The sequence below is a fragment of the Salmo salar genome, chromosome 03, assembly GCF_965601325.2.
Source record: "Salmo salar chromosome 03, fSalSal1, whole genome shotgun sequence".
In the NCBI taxonomy this organism is placed as follows: Eukaryota; Metazoa; Chordata; class Actinopteri; order Salmoniformes; family Salmonidae; genus Salmo; species Salmo salar.
Genome location: NC_138293.1, coordinates 2,335,264 through 2,355,368, shown reverse-complemented (window position 1 = coordinate 2,355,368; position 20,105 = coordinate 2,335,264). Strand labels below are relative to the sequence as shown.

General features: G+C 44.1%; 1 protein-coding gene across 2 annotated transcripts in view; it reads left to right on the top strand.

The window, feature by feature from the left end:
* The first annotated feature begins 2,115 nt into the window (after positions 1 to 2,115).
* The window catches only part of LOC106596213 (macrophage mannose receptor 1), a 58,264-nt gene continuing 40,274 nt past the window's right edge, over positions 2,116 to 20,105 (top strand). For both annotated transcript variants that reach the window (XM_082973175.1, XM_082973174.1), the window contains exons 1-11: positions 2,116 to 2,210; positions 5,751 to 6,086; positions 6,599 to 6,772; positions 7,404 to 7,559; positions 8,270 to 8,383; positions 11,121 to 11,258; positions 11,945 to 12,121; positions 12,208 to 12,350; positions 15,186 to 15,299; positions 18,602 to 18,717; positions 19,769 to 19,917. In XM_082973175.1, the coding sequence (XP_082829301.1) occupies positions 2,147 to 2,210; positions 5,751 to 6,086; positions 6,599 to 6,772; positions 7,404 to 7,559; positions 8,270 to 8,383; positions 11,121 to 11,258; positions 11,945 to 12,121; positions 12,208 to 12,350; positions 15,186 to 15,299; positions 18,602 to 18,717; positions 19,769 to 19,917 (1,681 nt within the window). In that variant the 5' untranslated portion in view covers positions 2,116 to 2,146. The remainder of the gene's footprint in view (positions 2,211 to 5,750; positions 6,087 to 6,598; positions 6,773 to 7,403; positions 7,560 to 8,269; positions 8,384 to 11,120; positions 11,259 to 11,944; positions 12,122 to 12,207; positions 12,351 to 15,185; positions 15,300 to 18,601; positions 18,718 to 19,768; positions 19,918 to 20,105) is intronic.

The following is a 20,105-nucleotide window of genomic DNA, read 5'->3' as shown; positions in this document are numbered from 1 at the left end:
TAGGTCTATAGGTTCCAGTAGGATAGTAGACCTAGCTGGGTCTATAGGTTCCAGTAGGATAGTAGACCTAGCTGGTCTATAGGTTCCAGTAGGATAGTAGACCTAGCTGGTCTATAGGTTCCAGTAGGATAGTAGACCTAGCTGTAGGTCTATATGTTCCAGTAGGATAGTAGACCTAGCTGGTCTATTGTTCCAGTAGGATAGTAGACCAAGCTGGTCTATAGGTTTCAGTAGGATAGTAGACCTAGCTGATCTTTGTCCTCCTTAGCACTCAGACAGTTGCTTCCTGTGTTCTGGTGAATCACGTCCCCTCTGTTCTTCCCGTCTTCGAGGGTGTGTGGTGGTAGAGGCCATAGCTCCCTGGGGCCCCATGGTACCACTTCTTCTTTCTCAAACAAACACACCCCTTCTCTTTCTGTGTGCTCAAGGATGAATCAGAGCTGTCCGCAAGAAATGTTTTAATAACAGACTAGTTTCACTCCCTGGGGTCAGGGTCAAGTGTGTGTTCCTTAAAGAGTGGTAATTATTAAACAGACAGCTAGCCGTTAGCCAGGTATAGTCTGACAGCTAGCCGTTAGCCAGGTATAGTCTGACAGCTAGCCGTTAGCCAGGTATAGTCTGACAGCTAGCCGTTAGCCAGGTATAGTCTGACAGCTAGCCGTTAGCCAGGTATAGTCTGACAGCTAGCCGTTAGCCAGGTATAGTCTGACAGCTAGCCGTTAGCCAGGTATAGTCTGACAGCTAGCCGTTAGCCAGGTATAGTCTGACAGCTTGCCGTTAGCCAGGTATAGTCTGACAGCTTGCCGTTAGCCAGGTATAGTCTGACAGCTTGCCGTTAGCCAGGTAGTCTGACAGCTAGCCGTTAGCCAGGTATAGTCTGACAGCTAGCCGTTAGCCAGGTATAGTCTGACAGCCAGCCGTTAGCCAGGTATAGTCTCACAGCTAGCCGTTAGCCAGGTAGTCTGACAGCTAGCCGTTAGCCAGGTATAGTCTGACAGCTAGCCATTAGCCAGGTAGTCTGACAGCTAGCCGTTAGCCAGGGAGTCTGACAGCTAGCCGTTAGCCAGGTATAGTCTGACAGCTTGCCGTTAGCCAGGTATAGTCTGACAGCTTTCCGTTAGCCAGGTAGTCTGACAGCTAGCCGTTAGCCAGGTATAGTCTGACAGCTAGCCATTAGCCAGGTAGTCTGACAGCTAGCCGTTAGCCAGGTAGTCTGACAGCTAGCCGTTAGCCAGGTATAGTCTGACAGCTTCCGGCCGGTGTCGACGCGCCGAGCCGGTATAGAGAAGCGTCCCAAATGGCACCTTATTATTCACTATATAGGGTACCATTTGGGATGCTCCTATAGTGCTGGTTATTGTAGCTAATGAGATGACACGTAGGCTTACTTTACATTGTTGTAATAACCATCTAACCTGTTGGGATGAACAGACATTGGTTAGTGATTTACATCCTAAATGGTACCCTATTGCCTTTGTAGTACACTACTTTTAACCAGGGCCCTTTGTAGTACACTACTTTTAATTAGGGCTCTTTGTAGTGCACTACTTTTAACCAGGGCCCTTTGTAGTACACTACTTTTAAACCAGGGCCCTTTGTAGTGCACTACTTTTAACCAGGGCCCTTTGTAGTGCACTACTTTTAACCAGGGCCCTTTGTAGTGCACTACTTTGAACCAGGGCCCTTTGTAGTGCACTACTTTTAACCAGGGCCCTTTGTAGTGCACTACTTTTCACCAGGGCCCTTTTGTAGTGCACTACTTTTAACCAGGGCCCTTTTGTAGTGCACTACTTTTAACCAGGGCCCACAGGGTTCTATATCAGAATAGGATGCCATTCGGGGCCCAGAAATTGACTATAGTCTCATGACTTGTGGTCCGCTTAAAATACACAGAACTTATATTTTTTTAACACCACAGTGTTTTCAGCGAATCGTAAACCCTGACGTAGTGAGTACATGTTGGCTGATCGAGGGTGTCAGTGCACCTCCCATTCACCAGAAAAGTGAACAACATCCATTGATAGAGAAGAAAAAAAGATGTCATGTGACAGAGAACTTGATGGTTAATAAATAGCAGACCCAGTCGTACAGAACACTCCACTCTGCTGTAGGAGGTCTGTATGTCAGGCACAACCCTACTGGGACCATGACAATCATGATAACTGTACTGATGCTCTTCATTCAAACCACCCTGGGGGCTCCTGAAACAGGTATGTTGTTTATCTCGTTGGTTATTAGTTTACACCTGAAACAGGTAGGTTGTTCATCTCATTGGTTATTAGGTTACACCTGAAACAGGAATGTTGTTCATCAATCAAATGTATTTATAAAGCCCTTTTTAATCAGCCAATGTCACAAAGTACTATACAGAAATCCAGCCTAAAACCCCAAACTGCAAGCAGTGCAGATGTAGAAGCACGGTGGCTAGGAAAAACTCCCTAGAAAGGCAGGAACCTAGGAAGAAACCTAGAGAGGAACCAGGCTCTGAGGGGTGGCCAGTCCTCTTCTGGCTGTGCCAGGTTGAGATTATAACAGTACATGGCCAAGATGTTCAAACGTTCATAGACGACCAGCAGGGTGAAATAATAATAATCACAGTGGTTGTCGAGGGTGCAACAGGTCAGCACCTCAGGATTCAGAGTTAGATACAGCAGGTGCGGTAGAGAGAGGGAGTCAAAAACAGCAGGTCTGGGACAGGTAGCACATCCGGTGAACTCGTCAAGGTTCCATAGCCGCAGGCAGAACAGTTGAAATTGGAGCAGCAGCAGCACCAGGTGGACTGGGGACAGCAAGGAGTCAGTGACTCAACCCACTCAAGTGATGCACCCCTCCTAGGGACAGCATGGAAGAACACTAGTAAGCCAGTGAGTCAGCCCCCGTAATAGGGTCAGAGGCAAATAATTCCAGTGGAGAGAGGGGAACCAGCCAGGCAGAGACAAGGGCGGTTCGTCGCTCCAGTGCCTTTCCGTTCACCTTCGTATCCCTGGGCCAGACTACACTCAGTCATAGGACCTACTGAAGAGATGAGTCTTCAAAAAAAAGTTAAGACTTACAGGTCAAGACAGAGTCTGTGTCTCACATGGAGAAAACTCTGCCTCCAGATGTTTGCTTAGAAATTCTAGGGACAGTAAGGAGGCCTGTGTCTTGTGTCCGTAGTGTACGTGTAGGTATATACGGCAGGACCAAATCGGAGAGATAGGTAGGAGCAAGCCCATGTAATGCTTTGTAAGTTAACAGTTAAACCTTTAAATCTGCCTTAACAGGAAGCCAGTGTAGAGAGGCTAGCACTGGAGTAATATGATCAAATTTGGGGGTTCTAGTCAAGATTCTAGCAGCCGTGTTTAGCACTAACTGAAGTTTATTTAGTACTTTATCCCGGTAGCCGGAAAGTAGAGCATTCCAGTAATCTAGAAATGTCAAAAGCATGGATACATTTTTCTGCATCATTTTTGGACAAAAGGTTTCTGAGTTTTGCCAAGTCCTTAACGATTACAAGCATAGCGAGGGGCTCCCGAGTGGCGCAGCGGTCTAAGGCACTAGATCTTAGTGCAAGAGGCATCACTACAGTCCCTGGTTCAAATCCAGGCCGTAATTGGGAGTCCCATAGGGCGGTGTACTGGTTTGGCCATGGTAGGCCGTCATTGTAAATAAGAATCTGTTCTTAAATGACTTGCCTTGTTAAATAATTTTTTTAAATTAAAATACCCATAACATGATGCAGCCACCCCCATGGTTCAAAATATGAAGAGTGGTACTCAGTGATGTGTTGTGTTGGATTCGCCCCAAACATAACGCTTTGTATTCAGAAAACATTTATTTCTTTGCCACATATTTTGCAGTATTACTTTAGTGCCTGCAAATAGGATGCATGTTTTAAAATATTTTATTCTCTGCGGGCTTCCTTATTTTCACTCTGTCATTTAGGTTAGTATTGTGGAGTAACTACAATGTTGTTGATCCATCCTCAGTTTTCTCCTATAACAGCCATTAAACTCTGTAACTGTTTTCAAGTCACCATTCGGCTCACGGTGAAATCCCTGAGTGGTTTCCTTCCTCTCCGGCAACTGAGTTAGGAAGGAGTCCTGTATCTTTGTAGTGACTGGGTGTATTGATACACCATCCAAAGTGTAATTAACAACTTCACCATGCTCAAAGGGACATTCAATGTCTGCTTTTTTTTTTACCCATCTACCAATAGGTGCCCTTCTTTGCGAGGCATTGGAAAACCTCCCTGGTCTCTGGTTGAATCAGTGCTTTAAATGTACTACTAGACTGAGGGACCTTATAGACAATTGTATTGTATGTGTGGGCAGTGACGTGTATTCATGGCTGCCAAGGGAAGCCACGCTTCCCCAAATAATTTACCAATACAAAATACGTTATTTTATCATTTTTATCTTTAGTCTCTCTGTGTTTTCATAATTTTCACTCAATTCACAAGTGGCTGAATGTATCTCCCAGGGAAAACATCCTAGCAAGGGAAACAGCACCCCTCTGTGTCAACATCTGAGTGAGGGAAACAGCGCCCCTCTGTGTCGTTATGTGTAGCTAATAGGAACCTATAGAAACAGCGAGTCTGATCTAACCATAGTTTACTATGTTGTTCCACTGGCCTGAGAGGAAGTTCAATACGTAGCCTGGATGAACCTCGTAAGCTGATGTTAACTAGCTAGCTAACTTAGCTTGTTCATTGTTGCGCAAGTACACACACACACACACACACACACACACACACACACACACACACACACACACACACACACACACACACACACCCTGAGAAATCAGTTTCAAGGAATTGCCACATGATTTTTACCAACATTGATTGGACTAAATTGTTTTTGGTATCTTTTAAGTTGGTTTTCAGTATCTGCTCTGAACAAGTCCGGTTCTGGAGTGTCTTAACAAAACAAAAAACAAAATATTTAGTCTGACTTCATCCAGTGTCCAGAAAAATGTATTTCCACCATATGCAAATATGCACATATTTATTGAGAATGCCTAATTTGCATATGTTAATAGCATACTGCAGATTTTCTTTATACTTAAAAGTAGTAGATTTGTGTTTACATTCAACTGGTAAAAGTTGATTGTGATATTGATTAAGGAAAAATAATATCCTATGAGGGTGTGGTGCCTGGCCTTAATAGGATTTATGTAGCCCTATGACAGTGTTATGTAGCCCTATGACAGTGTTATGTAGCCCTATGGCAGTGTTATGTAGCCCTATGACAGTGTTATATAGCTCTATAACAGTGTTATATAGCCCTATGAAAGTGTTTTATATAGCACTATAACAGTGTGATGTAGCTCTATGACAGTGTTATAGAGCTCTATGGCAGTGTTATGTAGCCCTATGACAGTGTTATGTAGCCCTATGACAGTGTTTTATATAGCTCTATGACAGTGTTATATAGCTCTATGACAGTGTTATATAGCTCTATGACAGTGCTATGGCGCCCTATGACAGTTTTATGGCGCCCTATGACAGTTTTATGGAGCTCTATGACAGTGTTATATAGCTCTATGACAGTGTTATATAGCTCTATAACAGTGTTATGTAGCCCTATAACAGTTTTATGTAGCCCTACGACTGTTAAAAAGTCCTCATGAAAGAGGGTTCAATTAAAGTGTTCAAATGTTTGCCTATTATGTCAATGCTGGTTAGTGATTGTTGTAATTTTTGTTTGTAGACGGTCCCTTCAATCTCTTCAATGCTGGTTAGTGATTGTTGTAATTTTTCTTTGTAGACGGTCCCTTCAATCTCTTCAATGCAGCAAGTGGCGTTAGACAGGAGCTGGCACGCTGGGTGTCAGAGGGACGTCTCTACTACACCAACATTAGGAAGTGTGCTGGGGTTTCTGGGAAGACAGAGGGTAGTACCCTGGTGAATTCTGACTGTGATGAGAACAGCCACCTTCAGCAGTGGGAGTGTAGTAACAACACACTGCTCACGCTGAAAGGACAGACTCTGTACCTCCACGTCAATGACAACAATGATCTGGTGCTGTCCAGAGACACTGGGCCTCGGAGTCGCTGGATCATCTCTGGTACAACGGACGGCCCCTGCTCAAGGACCCACAGAGGTACGGGATTACAATCACAAGGTTCTCATTGTTTAGGATTGTAAAATGGATTTTGGACAAAATGGACCAAGTCTCAACACACTTCAAAAGAAGCAGGTTACATATAACTACATCAGACAGTATATTTTATACTTTACAGGTTACATATAACTACATCAGACAGTACATTTTATACTTTACAGGTTACATATAACTACATCAGACAGTATATTTTACAGGTTACATATAACTACATCAGACAGTATATTTTACAGGTTACATATAACTACATCAGACAGTACATTTTATTGAAAAGAAACGTCATTTTTCCCTGTGAATCCACAACGTACAGTAACACAGGGACACACTCACAGCCAGATTCCCGTAAGAGTGTTAGTATAGAAGGCCGTGTTCCCCAACAAGGTCACACAGGGAGGCAAGATGGCAGACACACTAATATAGTAAAATCCTTGGGGTCCCACGTCACACTGAGCTACATACAGTACCCACAGTAACCACTATCCCCTTTTCAGAGCTCTTTACCATCGAAGGAAACGCGTTTGGCCGTCCCTGTCAGTTTCCTTTCCGGTACAAAGACCAATGGTATGGAGACTGCACCTCGATAGACTCCTCTGATAGACGGCTTTGGTGTGCCATTGAAACAAACTACCAAGACAATGAATTGTGGGGCATTTGTCCATCCAAATGTGAGTATTACATCTGTTACTTACTCTGTGTCAATCTACACAGTTGTTAGATGCATCTCTCTCTCTCTCTCTCTCTCTCTCTCTCCCCCCCGCTCTCTCGCTCTCCGCTCCCCGCTCTCTCTCGCCCCGCTCTCTCGCTCCCATTCAATTCCTTTATTGGCTTGATAAACATATGTTAACGTTGCCAAGGGAAGTGAAATGGATAAAAAGTGAACAGTAAATATTACACTCACACAAGTTCCAAAATAATAAAGACATTTCAAATGTCATATTATGTCTATATATAGTGTCGTAACGATGTGCAAATAGTTAAAGTAGAAAAGGGAAAATATTTACAATGGTGTTTGTTCTTCACTGGTTGCCCTTTTCTTGTGGCAACAGGTCACAAATCTATTTCACCCAATAGATATTCTTTGTGGATCTGTGTAATCTGAGGGAAATATGTGTCTCTAATATGGTCATACATTTGGCAGGAGGTTAGGAAGTGCAGCTCAGCTTCCACCTCATTTTGTGGGCAGTGTGCCAATAGCCTGTCTTCTCTTGAAAAGCCAGGTCTGCCTACGGCAACCTTTCTCAATAACAAGACTATGCTCACTGAATCTGTACATCTCTCCCCCCCATCCCTCTGCAGCTATGGAGCATTGGCATAAGAACCCGGTCACAGGTACATTCTACCAGGTGAACCTCCACTCTGCCCTGACCTGGCACCAGGCTCGGACCAGCTGCCAACAGCAGGGAGCAGACTTGGCCTCAATCACCGAACCCCACGAGCAGACCTTCGTAGCAGGTAGCGCCACCCGGTGGCCACGCTCACATTCACACGCATCAGGCGTGTCAAACTCAAGCAGTGTGTGTATTTGTGTACTGTTCATGTACCAGTGTGTTTATTAGTGTACTGTTCATGTACCAGTGTGTTTATTAGTGTACTGTTCATGTACTAGTGTGTTTATTAGTGTACTGTTCATGTACCAGTGTGTTTGTGTACTGTTCATGTACTAGTGTGTGTATTAGTGTACTGTTCATGTACTAGTGTGTTTATTTGTGTACTGTTTATGTACTAGTGTGTTTATTTGTGTACTGTTCATGTACTAGTGTGTTTATTTGTGTACTGTTCATGTACCAGTGCGTTTATTTGTGTACTGTTCATGTACCAGTGTGTTTATTTGTGTACTGTTCATGTACCAGTGTGTTTGTGTACTGTTCATGTACTAGTGTGTTTATTAGTGTACTGTTCATGTACCAGTGTGTTTGTGTACTGTTCATGTACTAGTGTGTGTATTAGTGTACTGTTCATGTACTAGTGTGTTTATTTGTGTACTGTTCATGTACTAGTGTGTTTATTTGTGTACTATTTGTGTACATGGACTATTTATGTCATATGCAACTTTATCTCCTTCTCTTATGCACACACACACACACACACACACACACACACACACACACACACACACACACACACACACACACACACACACACACACACACACACACACACAGGCCTGTATGGTAGACAGGGTGCTCCACTGTGGACGGGGCTGAATGCTCTGGAAGAGGACAGTGGGTGGCAGTGGATCAGTGGGAAGCCTCTACGCTACTTCCGCTGGGACTCTGGTGAGTCCTCACCTTCACACTATGCCCTTCATGCTGCACTACTTTGGACCAGGGTCAGTCACTCTATATAGGGGAAAAGGACCAGGGTCAGTTACTCTATATAGGGGACCAGGGTCAGTTACACTGTATAGGGGAAAAGGACCAGGGTCAGTTACTCTATATAGGGGACCAGGGTCAGATACTCTATATAGGGGTCCAGGGTCAGTTACTCTATATAGGGGACCAGGGTCAGTTACTCTATATAGGGGACCAGGGTCAGTTACTCTATATAGGGGACCAGGGTCAGTTACACTATATAGGGGACCAGGGTCAGTTACTCTATATAGGGGACCAGGGTCAGTTACACTATATAGGGGAAAAGGACCAGGGTCAGTTACTCTATATAGGGGACCAGGGTCAGTTACTCTATATAGGGGACCAGGGTCAGTTACTCTGTATAGGGGACCAGGTTCAGTTACACTATATAGGGGAAAAGGACCAGGGTCAGTTACACTATATAGGGGACCAGGGTCAGTTACTCTATATAGGGGACCAGGGTCAGTTACTCTATATAGGGGAAAAGGACCAGGGTCAGTTACTCTATATAGGGGACCAGGGTCAGTTACTCTATATAGGGGACCAGGGTCAGTTACTCTATATAGGGGAAAAGGACCAGGGTCAGTTACTCTATATAGGGGACCAGGGTCAGTTACACTATATAGGGGACCAGGGTCAGTTACTCTATATAGGGGACCAGGGTCAGTTACTCTATATAGGGGACCAGGGTCAGTTACTCTATATAGGGGACCAGGGTCAGTTACACTATATAGGGGACCAGGGTCAGTTACTCTATATAGGGGACCAGGGTCAGTTACACTATATAGGGGACCAGGGTCAGTTACTCTATATAGGGGAAAATGACCAGGGTCAGTTACTCTATATAGGGGACCAGGTGAACCCTTTGGCATTTTAGATGGGACTCTGGTGAGAACATTAAACATTTGATAGTGTTACTATTTCTGTTGCTGTTAGTCTTCAGATGTAGTGACATAGCTGTTAGTCTTCAGATGTAGTGACATAGCTGTTAGTCTTCAGATGTCGTGACATAGCTGTTAGTCTTCAGATGTAGTGACATAGCTGTTAGTCTTCAGATGTAGTGACATAGCTGTTAGTCTTCAGATGTAGTGACATAGCTGTTAGTCTTCAGATGTAGTGACATAGCTGTTAGTCTTCAGATGTAGTGACATAGCTGTTAGTCTTCAGATGTAGTGACATAGCTATTAGTCTCCAGATGTAGTGACATAACTGTTAGTCTTCAGATGTAGTGACATAGCTGTTAGTCTCCAGATGTAGTGACATAGCTGTTAGTCTTCAGTTGTAGTGACATAGCTGTTGTTAGTCTTCAGATGTAGTGACATAGTTGTTAGTCTTCAGATGTAGTGACATAGCAGTTAGTCTTCAGATGTAGTGACATAGCTGTTAGTCTTCAGATGTAGTGACATAGCTGTTAGTCTTCAGATGTAGTGACATAGCTGTTAGTCTCCAGATGTCGTGACATAGCTGTTAGTCTTCAGATGTAGTGACATAGCTACTGTTAGTCTTCAGATGTAGTGACATAGCTGTTAGTCTCCAGATGTAGTGACATAGCTGTTAGTCTTCAGTTGTAGTGACATAGCTGTTGTTAGTCTTCAGATGTAGTGACATAGTTGTTAGTCTTCAGATGTAGTGACATAGCAGTTAGTCTTCAGATGTAGTGACATAGCTGTTAGTCTTCAGATGTAGTGACATAGCTGTTAGTCTTCAGATGTAGTGACATAGCTGTTAGTCTTCAGATGTAGTGACATAGTTGTTAGTCTCCAGATGTAGTGACATAGCTGTTAGTCTTCAGATGTAGTGACATAGCTGTTAGTCTCCAGATGTAGTGACATAGCTGTTAGTCTTCAGATGTAGTGACATAGCTGTTAGTCTCCAGATGTAGTGATATAGTTGTTAGTCTTCAGATGTAGTGACATAGTTGTTAGTCTCCAGATGTAGTGACATAGCTGTTAGTCTTCAGGTGTAGTGACATAGCTGTTGTTAGTCTTCAGATGTAGTGACATAGCTGTTAGTCTTCAGATGTAGTGACATAGCTGTTAGTCTTCAGATGTAGCGACATAGCTGTTAGTCTTCAGATGTAGTGACATAGCTGTTGTTAGTCTTCAGATGTAGTGACATAGCTGTTAGTCTTCAGGTGTAGTGACATAGCTGTTGTTAGTCTTCAGATGTAGTGACATAGCTGTTGTTAGTCTTCAGATGTCGTGACATAGCTGTTAGTCTTCAGATGTAGTGACATAGCTGTTAGTCTCCAGGTGTAGTGACATAGCTGTTAGTCTCCAGATGTAGTGACATAGCTGTTAGTCTCCAGATGTAGTGACATAGCTGTTAGTCTTCAGGTGTAGTGACATAGCTGTTGTTAGTCTCCAGATGTAGTGACATAGCTGTTAGTCTTCAGGTGTAGTGACATAGCTGTTGTTAGTCTCCAGGTGTAGTGACATAGCTGTTGTTAGTCTTCAGGTGTAGTGACATAGCTGTTAGTCTCCAGATGTAGTGACATAGCTGTTAGTCTTCAGATGTAGTGACATAGCTGTTAGTCTCCAGATGTAGTGACATAGTTGTTAGTCTCCAGATGTAGTGACATAGCTGTTAGTCTCCAGATGTAGTGACATAGCTGTTAGTCTTCAGGTGTAGTGACATAGCTGTTGTTGTTGTTTGTCTGTAGGTCACCCTCTCTCTGATCCTGGTCAGATGTGTGGACTGGTTGACCCAGCTCAGCAGTCCTACTGGCAGAGCTCCCTGTGCTCCAAGAAACATGGCTACATCTGTCAGAAAGACCCACCTTCACCCCCCATTCACCCAGGTAAGTCTGTCAGAAAGACCTCCCTATAACCCCCATTCACCCAGGTAGGTCTGTCAGAAAGACCTCGCTATAACCCCCGTTCACCCAGGTAGGTCTGTCAGGAAGACCAACCTACACCCCCCATTCACCCAGGTAGGTCTGTCAGAAAGACCTCCCTATAACCCCCATTCACCCAGGTAGGTGTGTCAGAAAGACCCACCTTAACCCCCCATTCACCCAGGTAGGTCTGTCAGAAAGACCTCCCTATAACCCCTGTCCACCCAGGTAGGTCTGTCAGAAAGACCTCCCTATAACCCCTGTCCACCCAGGTAGGTCTGTCAGAAAGACCCACCTATAACCCCTGTCCACCCAGGTAGTTCTGTCAGAAAGACCCACCTTCACGCCCATTCACCCAGGTAGTTCTGTCAGAAAGACCTCCCTATAACCCCTGTTTACCCAGATCCAACACGCCGTTCTACTCTGCTCAATTTAATCCAGTCTAGTCCACTTCAATATTGTACAGTTTGTTTTAATTATGTTCAGTCCATTTTAGTCCAGTCTAGTCTAGTCCATTTCAATCTTGTACAGTTTGTTTTAATTACTTTCAGTCCTTTTTAGTCCAGTTCATTTTTGTATTATTTTGTTTATTATGGGCGGTGTATTTCTTGTATTTCTACAATGTGTTTCCCTGTGTTGGTGATAAACAGAAGAGACAGGTTTCTGCTCCAGTCCGTGGATTCCCTACGCTGCCAGGTGCTTCCTCCTCCAGCGTACTAAGAAGACCTGGACAGAGGCTCAGACGGAATGTCGGAAGGACGGAGGCGACCTGGCCAGCATCCACAACATTGAGCAGCACAGCTTTGTGATGTCACAGCTGGGATATGGTCAGTGAAACACAGATACGCTCACACGTTAGACAGTCAGTGAAAAGGCTAACTCCAACTCTCCCACCTCTCTTCCTCTGTCCCAGCGGCTGCTGACGAGCTGTGGATCGGGATGAACGATGTCAAGACGTCACTACTGTTTGACTGGAGCGACCAATCTGCTGTCACCTTCACCAGGTGGGAGGAAGCCATGCCAATGGGGGGCAACTGTGTCCTGGTCAGGGGAGAGGTATGGTACCATCACCCCCCCTCCACACTGCCGCTAACCCTTACAAGCCCTAACCCTGGCCCTAACACCCCCTAACCCTTACACCCCCTAACCTTGCCCCTAACCCTAACAACTCCAAAATGCAATAATTACAATTTTTCAAACATACGACTATTTTACACAATTTTAAAGATAAGACTCTCGTTAATCTAACCACATTGTCCGATTTCAAAAAGGCTTTACAGCGAAAGCAAAACATTAGATTATGTTAGGAGAGTACAAAGCCAAAAAATTATCACACAGCCATTTTCCAAGCAAGCATATATGTCACAAAAACCCAAACCACAGCTAAATGCAGCACTAACCTTTGATGATCTTCATCAGATGACACTCCTAGGACATTATGTTATACAATACATGCATGTTTTGTTCAATGAAGTTCATATTTATATAAAAAAACAGCTTTTTACATTGGCGTGTGATGTTCAGAAAATGTATTCCCACCAAAAACTTCCGGTGAATTAACTAAATTACTCATCATAAACGTTGACAAAATACACAACAATTATTTTAAGAATTATAGATACAGAACTCCTTTATGCAATTGCTATGTCAGATTTTAAAATAGCTTTTTGGCGAAAGCACATTTTGCAATATTCTGAGTACATAGCTCAGCCATCACGGTGAGCTATTCAGACACCCGCCAAGTTCAGGGCACACTAAACTCAGAATTAGTATTCGAAAAATTGTATTATCTTTGCTGATCTTCGTCAGAATGCACTCCCAGGACTGCTACTTCCACAATAAATGTTGTTTTTGTTCCAAATAATCCATAGTTATGTCCAAAAACCTTTGTTTTGTTTGTGCATTCAGGTCACTATCCAAAGGGTAACGCGCGAGCGCATTTCGAGACAAAAAAATTCTGAATGTTCCATTACCGTACTTAGAAGCATGTCAAACGCTGTTTAAAATACATTTGTATGGTATTTTTCTCATAAAATAGCGATAATATTCCAACTGGACAATAGTGTATTCATTCAAAGAGGAAAAGAAAAACAGTGTGGTCTCGTGAATGCGCATATACTATCTCTTTGTCACCAGGCAGACCACTGAGAAACTGAGCAACTATACTCTGCCCAGAGACAGGAGACGCCTCAATCCGCTTTCTGAAGTTTTTAGAGAGCGAATGGAAGCCTTAGAAAGTGCTACGTAACCCCACAGATACTGTAGTTTCGATAGAGAATCAAAAGAAGAACTACAAATTCTCAGACAGGCCACTTCCTACTTGGAATATTCTCAGGTTTTTGCCTGCCATATGAGTTCTGTTATACTCACAGACACCATTCAAACAGTTTTTAAAACTTCAGAGTGTTTTCTATCCAAATCTACTAATAATATGCATATTCTTTTTTCTGGGCAAGAGTAGTAACCAGTTTAAATTGGGTACATTTTTTATCCGGCCGTGAAAATACTGCCCCCTAGCCCAGACAGGCTAGATGAAAAAAATGTAAAATGTAGCAACCTAACCTACTGGCCCAACGCTCTAACCACAAAGCTACCTGCCACCCCCTAATCCTGACCCTAACCCTAACACCCCTAACCCTAACACCCCCTAACCCTAACACCCCCTAACCCTAACACCCCCTAACCCTAACACCCCCTAACCCTAACACCCCCTAACCCTAACACCCCCTAACCCTAACACCCCCTAACCCTAACACCCCCTAACCCTAACACTCCCTAACCCTAACACTCCCTAACCCTAACACTCCCCAACCCTGACCCTAACCCTAACAGTCCCTAACCCTAACACTCCCTAACCCTAACACTCCCCAACCCTGCCCCTAACCCTAACACTCCCTAACCCTAACACCCCCTAACCCTAACACTCCCTAACACTGGCCCTAACACCCGCTCACCCTAACACTCCCTAACCCTGGCCCTAAACCTAACACCCCCTAACCCTAACACTCCCTAACCCTAACACTCCCCAACCCTGACCCTAACCCTAACACCCCCTAACCCTAACACTCCCTAACCCTAACACTCCCTAACCCTAACACTCCCCAACCCTGACCCTAACCCTAACACTCCCTAACCCTAACACTCCCTAACCCTAACACTCCCCAACCCTGCCCCTAACCCTAACACTCCCTAACCCTAACACCCCCTAACCCTAACACTCCCTAACACTGGCCCTAACACCCGCTCACCCTAACACTCCCTAACCCTGGCCCTAAACCTAACACCCCCTAACCCTAACACTCCCTAACCCTAACACCCCCTAACCCTGGCCCTATCAACCCCTAACCCTAACACTCCCTAACCCTAACACTCCCTAACCCTAACACTCCGTAACCCTAACACTCCCTAACCCTAACACTCCCTAACCCTAACACCCCCTAACCCTAACACTCCCTAACCCTGGCCCTAACACCCCCTAACCCTGGCCCTAACACTCCCTAACCCTGGCCCTAACCCTAACACCCCCTAACCCTAACACTCCCTAACCCTAACACCCCCTAACCCTGGCCCTAACACCCCCTAACCCTAACACTCCCTAACCCTAACACTCCCTAACCCTAACACCCCCTAACCCTAACACTCCGTAACCCTAACACCCCCTATCCCTGGCCCTAACACCCCCTAACCCTAACACTCACTAACCCTAACACTCCCTAACCCTGGCCCTAACACCCCCTAACCCTGGCCCTAACACCCCCTAACCCTAACACCCCCTAACCCTAACACTCCCTAACCCTAACACTCCCTAACCCTAACCCAAACCACCCATTCACAACCACACCAACCTCTCCCTCCTTGACGGTGTCCTGTGTGACTGTGTCTGTCTTGCAGCAGGGCAGGTGGGCTACCCAGGTGTGTGAGAACCAGCATGGTTTCATCTGTATGAAGAAATCTACCTCCAAACCCTCAGGGGACCAGGTGGACACTTACCCAGGCTGCAAACCGGTGAGTGGACAGCCAGGGGGAGCAGAGTTCAGCCAGGGGGAGCAGAGTTCAGCCAGGGGGAGCAGAGTTCAGCCAGGGGGAGCAGAGTTCAGCCAGGGGGAGCAGAGTTCAGCCAGGGGGAGCAGAGTTCAGCCAGGGGGAGCAGAGTTCAGCCAGGGGGAGCAGAGTTCAGCCAGGGGGAGCAGAGTTCAGCCAGGGGGAGCAGAGTTCAGCCAGGGGGAGCAGAGTTCAGCCAGGGGGAGCAGAGTTCAGCCAGGGAGAGCAGAGGTCATGTTCTATAGCGCTGATGTTCTCAGGAACAGCCACATATATGGCTCTCCGCACCGGAGACTGAGGTTCAAGCCTCGATTCAAGCCTTCCTGATGTCACTCCCACTTCTCCACTTCTGTTTCCAAGTGTCTGAATAAAGTAGAAAAAAAACCATTCTGTAAATGTGCCAGATTTAGTCAGCTAGCTAGTTGTCAACTGTAGACCCTGGGCAGGTAGATACATAATCAACATTTACATCAAAAATCGAATCAAATCAAATGTTATTTGTCACGTGCACTGAATACAACAGGAGTAGACAATAAAATGATTAACCAACAATGCAGTTTTAAGAAAAAAGAAGTGTTAAGTATTTACTAAATAAACTGAAGTAAACAATAAAAAAATAAATACAAATACATTTTTTAAACCAAAAATGAAAAATATATATATATATATATTTATGAGCAACAATAAAATAACGTTAATGAGGCTATATACAGGGGGTACTGGTACAGAGTCAAGGTGCGGAGGCACCAGTTAACCTCTCTGGGCTAGGTGGGAGAGTACATAGACACAAATAATCACACAGCCATTTTCAAAGCAAGCATATATGTCACAAAAACCCAAACCACAGCTAAATGCAGCACTAACCTTTGATGATCTTCATCAGATGACACTCCTAGGACATTATGTTATACAATACATGCATGTTTTGTTCAATCAAGTTCATATTTATATCAAAAACTAGCTTTTTACATTAGCATGTGATGTTCAGAACTAGCATACCAGCCGAAAACTTCCGGTGAATTTACTAAATTACTCATGATAAACGTTGACAAAATACATAACAATTATAGATTCAGAACTCCTTTATACAAACACTATGTCAGATTTTAAAATAGCTTTTCGGCGAAAGCACATTTTGCAATATTCTGAGTACATAGCTCGGCCATCACGGCTAGCTAATTTGACACCCACCAAGTTTGGGGCAACCTAAACTCAGAATTACTATTAGAGAAATTGGATTACCTTTGCTGTTCTTCGTCAGAATGCACTCCCAGGACTTCTACTTCAACAACAAATGTTGTTTTGGTTCCAAATAATCCATAGTTATGTCCAAATACCTCCGTTTTGTTCGTGCGTTCAGGTCACTATCCGAAGGGTAACGCGCGAGCGCATTTCGTGACAAAAAAATTCTAAATATTCCTTTACCGTACTTAGAAGCATGTCAAACTCTGTTTAAAATCAATTTTTATGCAATTTTTCTCGTAAAATAGCGATAATATTCCAACCGGACAACGTTGTATTCATTCAAAGAGTGAAAGAAAAAAATGGTGAGGTCTCGTGAACGCGCATCTCCAGTCTTACTGTCCCCAGGCAGACCACTTACAAACTCTGCTGCTGTACTTTGCCCAGAGACAGGAGACGCGAAATTCTGCTTTTTGAATGCTTTAGAGAGCCAATGGAAGCCTTAGAAAGGGTCACGTAACAGCACAAATGCTGTAAATATTGATAGAGATGCAACAGAAGGACTACAAATTGTCAGACAGCCCACTTCCAGCATGGAATCTTCTCAGCTTTTTGCCTGCCATATGAGTTCTGTTATACTCAAAGACACCATTCAAACAGTTTTAGAAACTTTAGAGTGTTTTCTATCCAAATCTACTAATTATATGCATATTCTCGTTTCTGGGAAAGAGTAGTAACCAGTTTAAATTGGGTACATTTTTTATCCGGCCGTGAAAATACTGCCCCCTAGCTCAGACAGGTTAATAATGAGGCTATATACAGGGGGTACTGGTACAGAGTCAATGTGTGAGGGTACAGGTTAGTCGAGGTAATTGAGGGAATATGTACAGTAGGTTGAGGTTAAGGGACTATGCATAGATAATAAACAGAGAGAAGCAGCAGCGTAAAAATGGGGGAAAGCGGGGGGTGTGGGGTGGTGGGGGTAGGTCAAAGCAAATAGTCCGGGTAGCATTTGGTTAGCAGAGAGAACAGTCTATGACTAGGGTGGCTAGAGTCTTTGGCTATTTTTAGGGCCTTCCTCTGACACCGCCTGGTATAGAGGTCCTGGATGGCAGGAAGCTTGGCTCCAGTTATGTACTGGGCCGTACGCACTACCCTCTGTAGTGCCTTGCGAAGGCCGAGCAGCTGCCATACCAGGCGGTGACGCAACCAGTCAGAATGCTCTCGATGGTGCATCTGTAGAACTTTTTGAGGATCTGAGGATCCATACCAAATTTTCTCAGTCTCCTGAGGGGGAATAGGCATTGTCATGCCCTCTTCACGACTGTCTTGGTGTGCTTGGACCGTGATAGTTTGTTGGTAATATGGACACCAAGGAACTTGAAGCTCTCAACCTGCTCCATACAGCCCCGTCAATGATAATGGGGGCGTGGTGCTCGCTCCTTTTCCTGTAGTCCATGATCATCTCCTTTGTCTTGATCACGTTGAGGGAGAGGTTGTTGTCCTGGCACCATACTGGCAGGTCTCTGATCTCCTCCCTATAGGCTGTCTCATCGTTGTCGGTGATCAGGCCTACCACTGTTGTGTCGTCGGCAAACTTAATGAGGATGTTGGAGTAGTACCTGCCCTTGCAGTCATGAGTGAACAGGGATGACAGGAGGGGATTGAGCATGCACCCCTGAGGGGCCCCCGTGTTGAGGATCAGCGTGGCGGATGTGTTGTTACCTACCCTTACCACCTGCGGGCGGCCCGTCAGGAAGTCCAGGATCCAGTTGCAGAGGGAGGTGTTTAGTCCCAGGGTCCTTAGCTTAGTGATGAGCTTTGAGGGCACTATGGTGTTGAACGCTGAGCTCTAGTCAATGAACAGTTTTCTCACATAGGTGTTCCTTTTGTCCAGGTGGTAAAGGGCAGTGTGTAGTGCAATAGAGATTGCGTCATCTGTGGATCTGTTGGGTCTGGTATGCAAATTTGAGTCGGTCTAGGATTTCTGGGATAATGGTGTTGATGTGATACATAACCAGCCTTACACCTAGACCAGCTCAACAGTCTAACAGCTGTTTCTGACCCTGTTTGTCTCTCTGAAGCATTGGACCAGGCACGGCTCCTACTGTTACTTTGTTGGACCAGAGATCAAGACCTTTGATGAGGCCAAAGAGACATGCAAGAGCTCAGAGTCATATCTGGCTGATGTTTCTAGCAGGTAAGAGAGAAACCGGGATGTACTTCTCTATATCAGTAATGTGGACTAGATGAATTTGTCTAGATAATACATTGTCTAATGATAATGAGTTCAGGATGGACGAAGTTCCATTATAATGTTTAAAATAATTTTCTACTCAAAAACAAACACATAGTTTTTTCTTATTGGGTCCACTGTTATGTCATCACAGTTTTTGCTCTATGCTGAAAGTGCTCCATCTTGAACCCTCGGCTGCTGACAACCTTTTGGGGAACAGTGGACTAAAGGACAAACTGCTAAAATATAGTTTTTGAGTAAAATATACCTTTAACCATAATGTTTCAATAATGTCATAATGATAATGTGTCCAGGGTGGATAATGATCCATGATTATAATCCATGATAATGATCCATGATCACGTGACATGATAATGTTCCACGATAATGTGTCCAGGGTGGATAATGTTATAATGATAATGTCTCATAATAATGCACCCAAGGTGGATAATGTTATAATGATAATGTTTTAACAATAACGTGTCTAGGGTGGACTAAAGGACAAACTGCTAAAAAATAGTTTTTGAGTAAAATATACCTTTAACCATAATGTTTCAATAATGTCATAATGATAATGTGTACAGGGTGGATAATGATCCATGATAATGATTGATGATAATGATCCATGATAATGTGATTGTGTCCAGGGTGGATAATGTTATAGTGATAATGTTTTATTAATAATGTGTCCAGGGTGGATAATGTTATAATGATAATGTTTTAATAATATTGTGTCTAGGGTGTATAATGTTATAGTGATAATGTTTTCATAATAATGTGACCAAGGTGGATAATGTTATAATGATAATGTTTTAATAGTAATGTGTCCAGGGTGTATAATGTTATAATGATAATGTTTTATTAATAACGTGTCCAGGGTGTGTAATGTTATAATGATAATGTTTTAATAACAATGTGTCCAGGGTGGATAATGTTATAATGATAATGTTTTAATAATAATGTGTCCAGGGTGGATAATGTTATAACGATAATGTTTTAATAATAATGTGTCCAGGGTGGATAATGCTTTCCTGATCAGCCTGGTTGGGTCCAGGCCAGAGCAACACTTCTGGATCGGACTCTCCAACCAGAACCACATCGACGACTTCACCTGGACGAACAGCAACAGGGTCAGGTACACCCACTGGAACACACAGATGCCAGGTAAGGGAAAACCATAGAGATATATAATAATACTATATATTGTAGTGACCATGCGTTTAGAAGCATGTTCATCAACTCCCCCAAGGGAGCATGCTTTCTTGGGGGATTCGATGGAGTGCAGGGCCAGAGAGTTGAGGGTTCACCGACCACTGCGGATAAGCTCACTCTCCCTATCTGTTTCATTACAA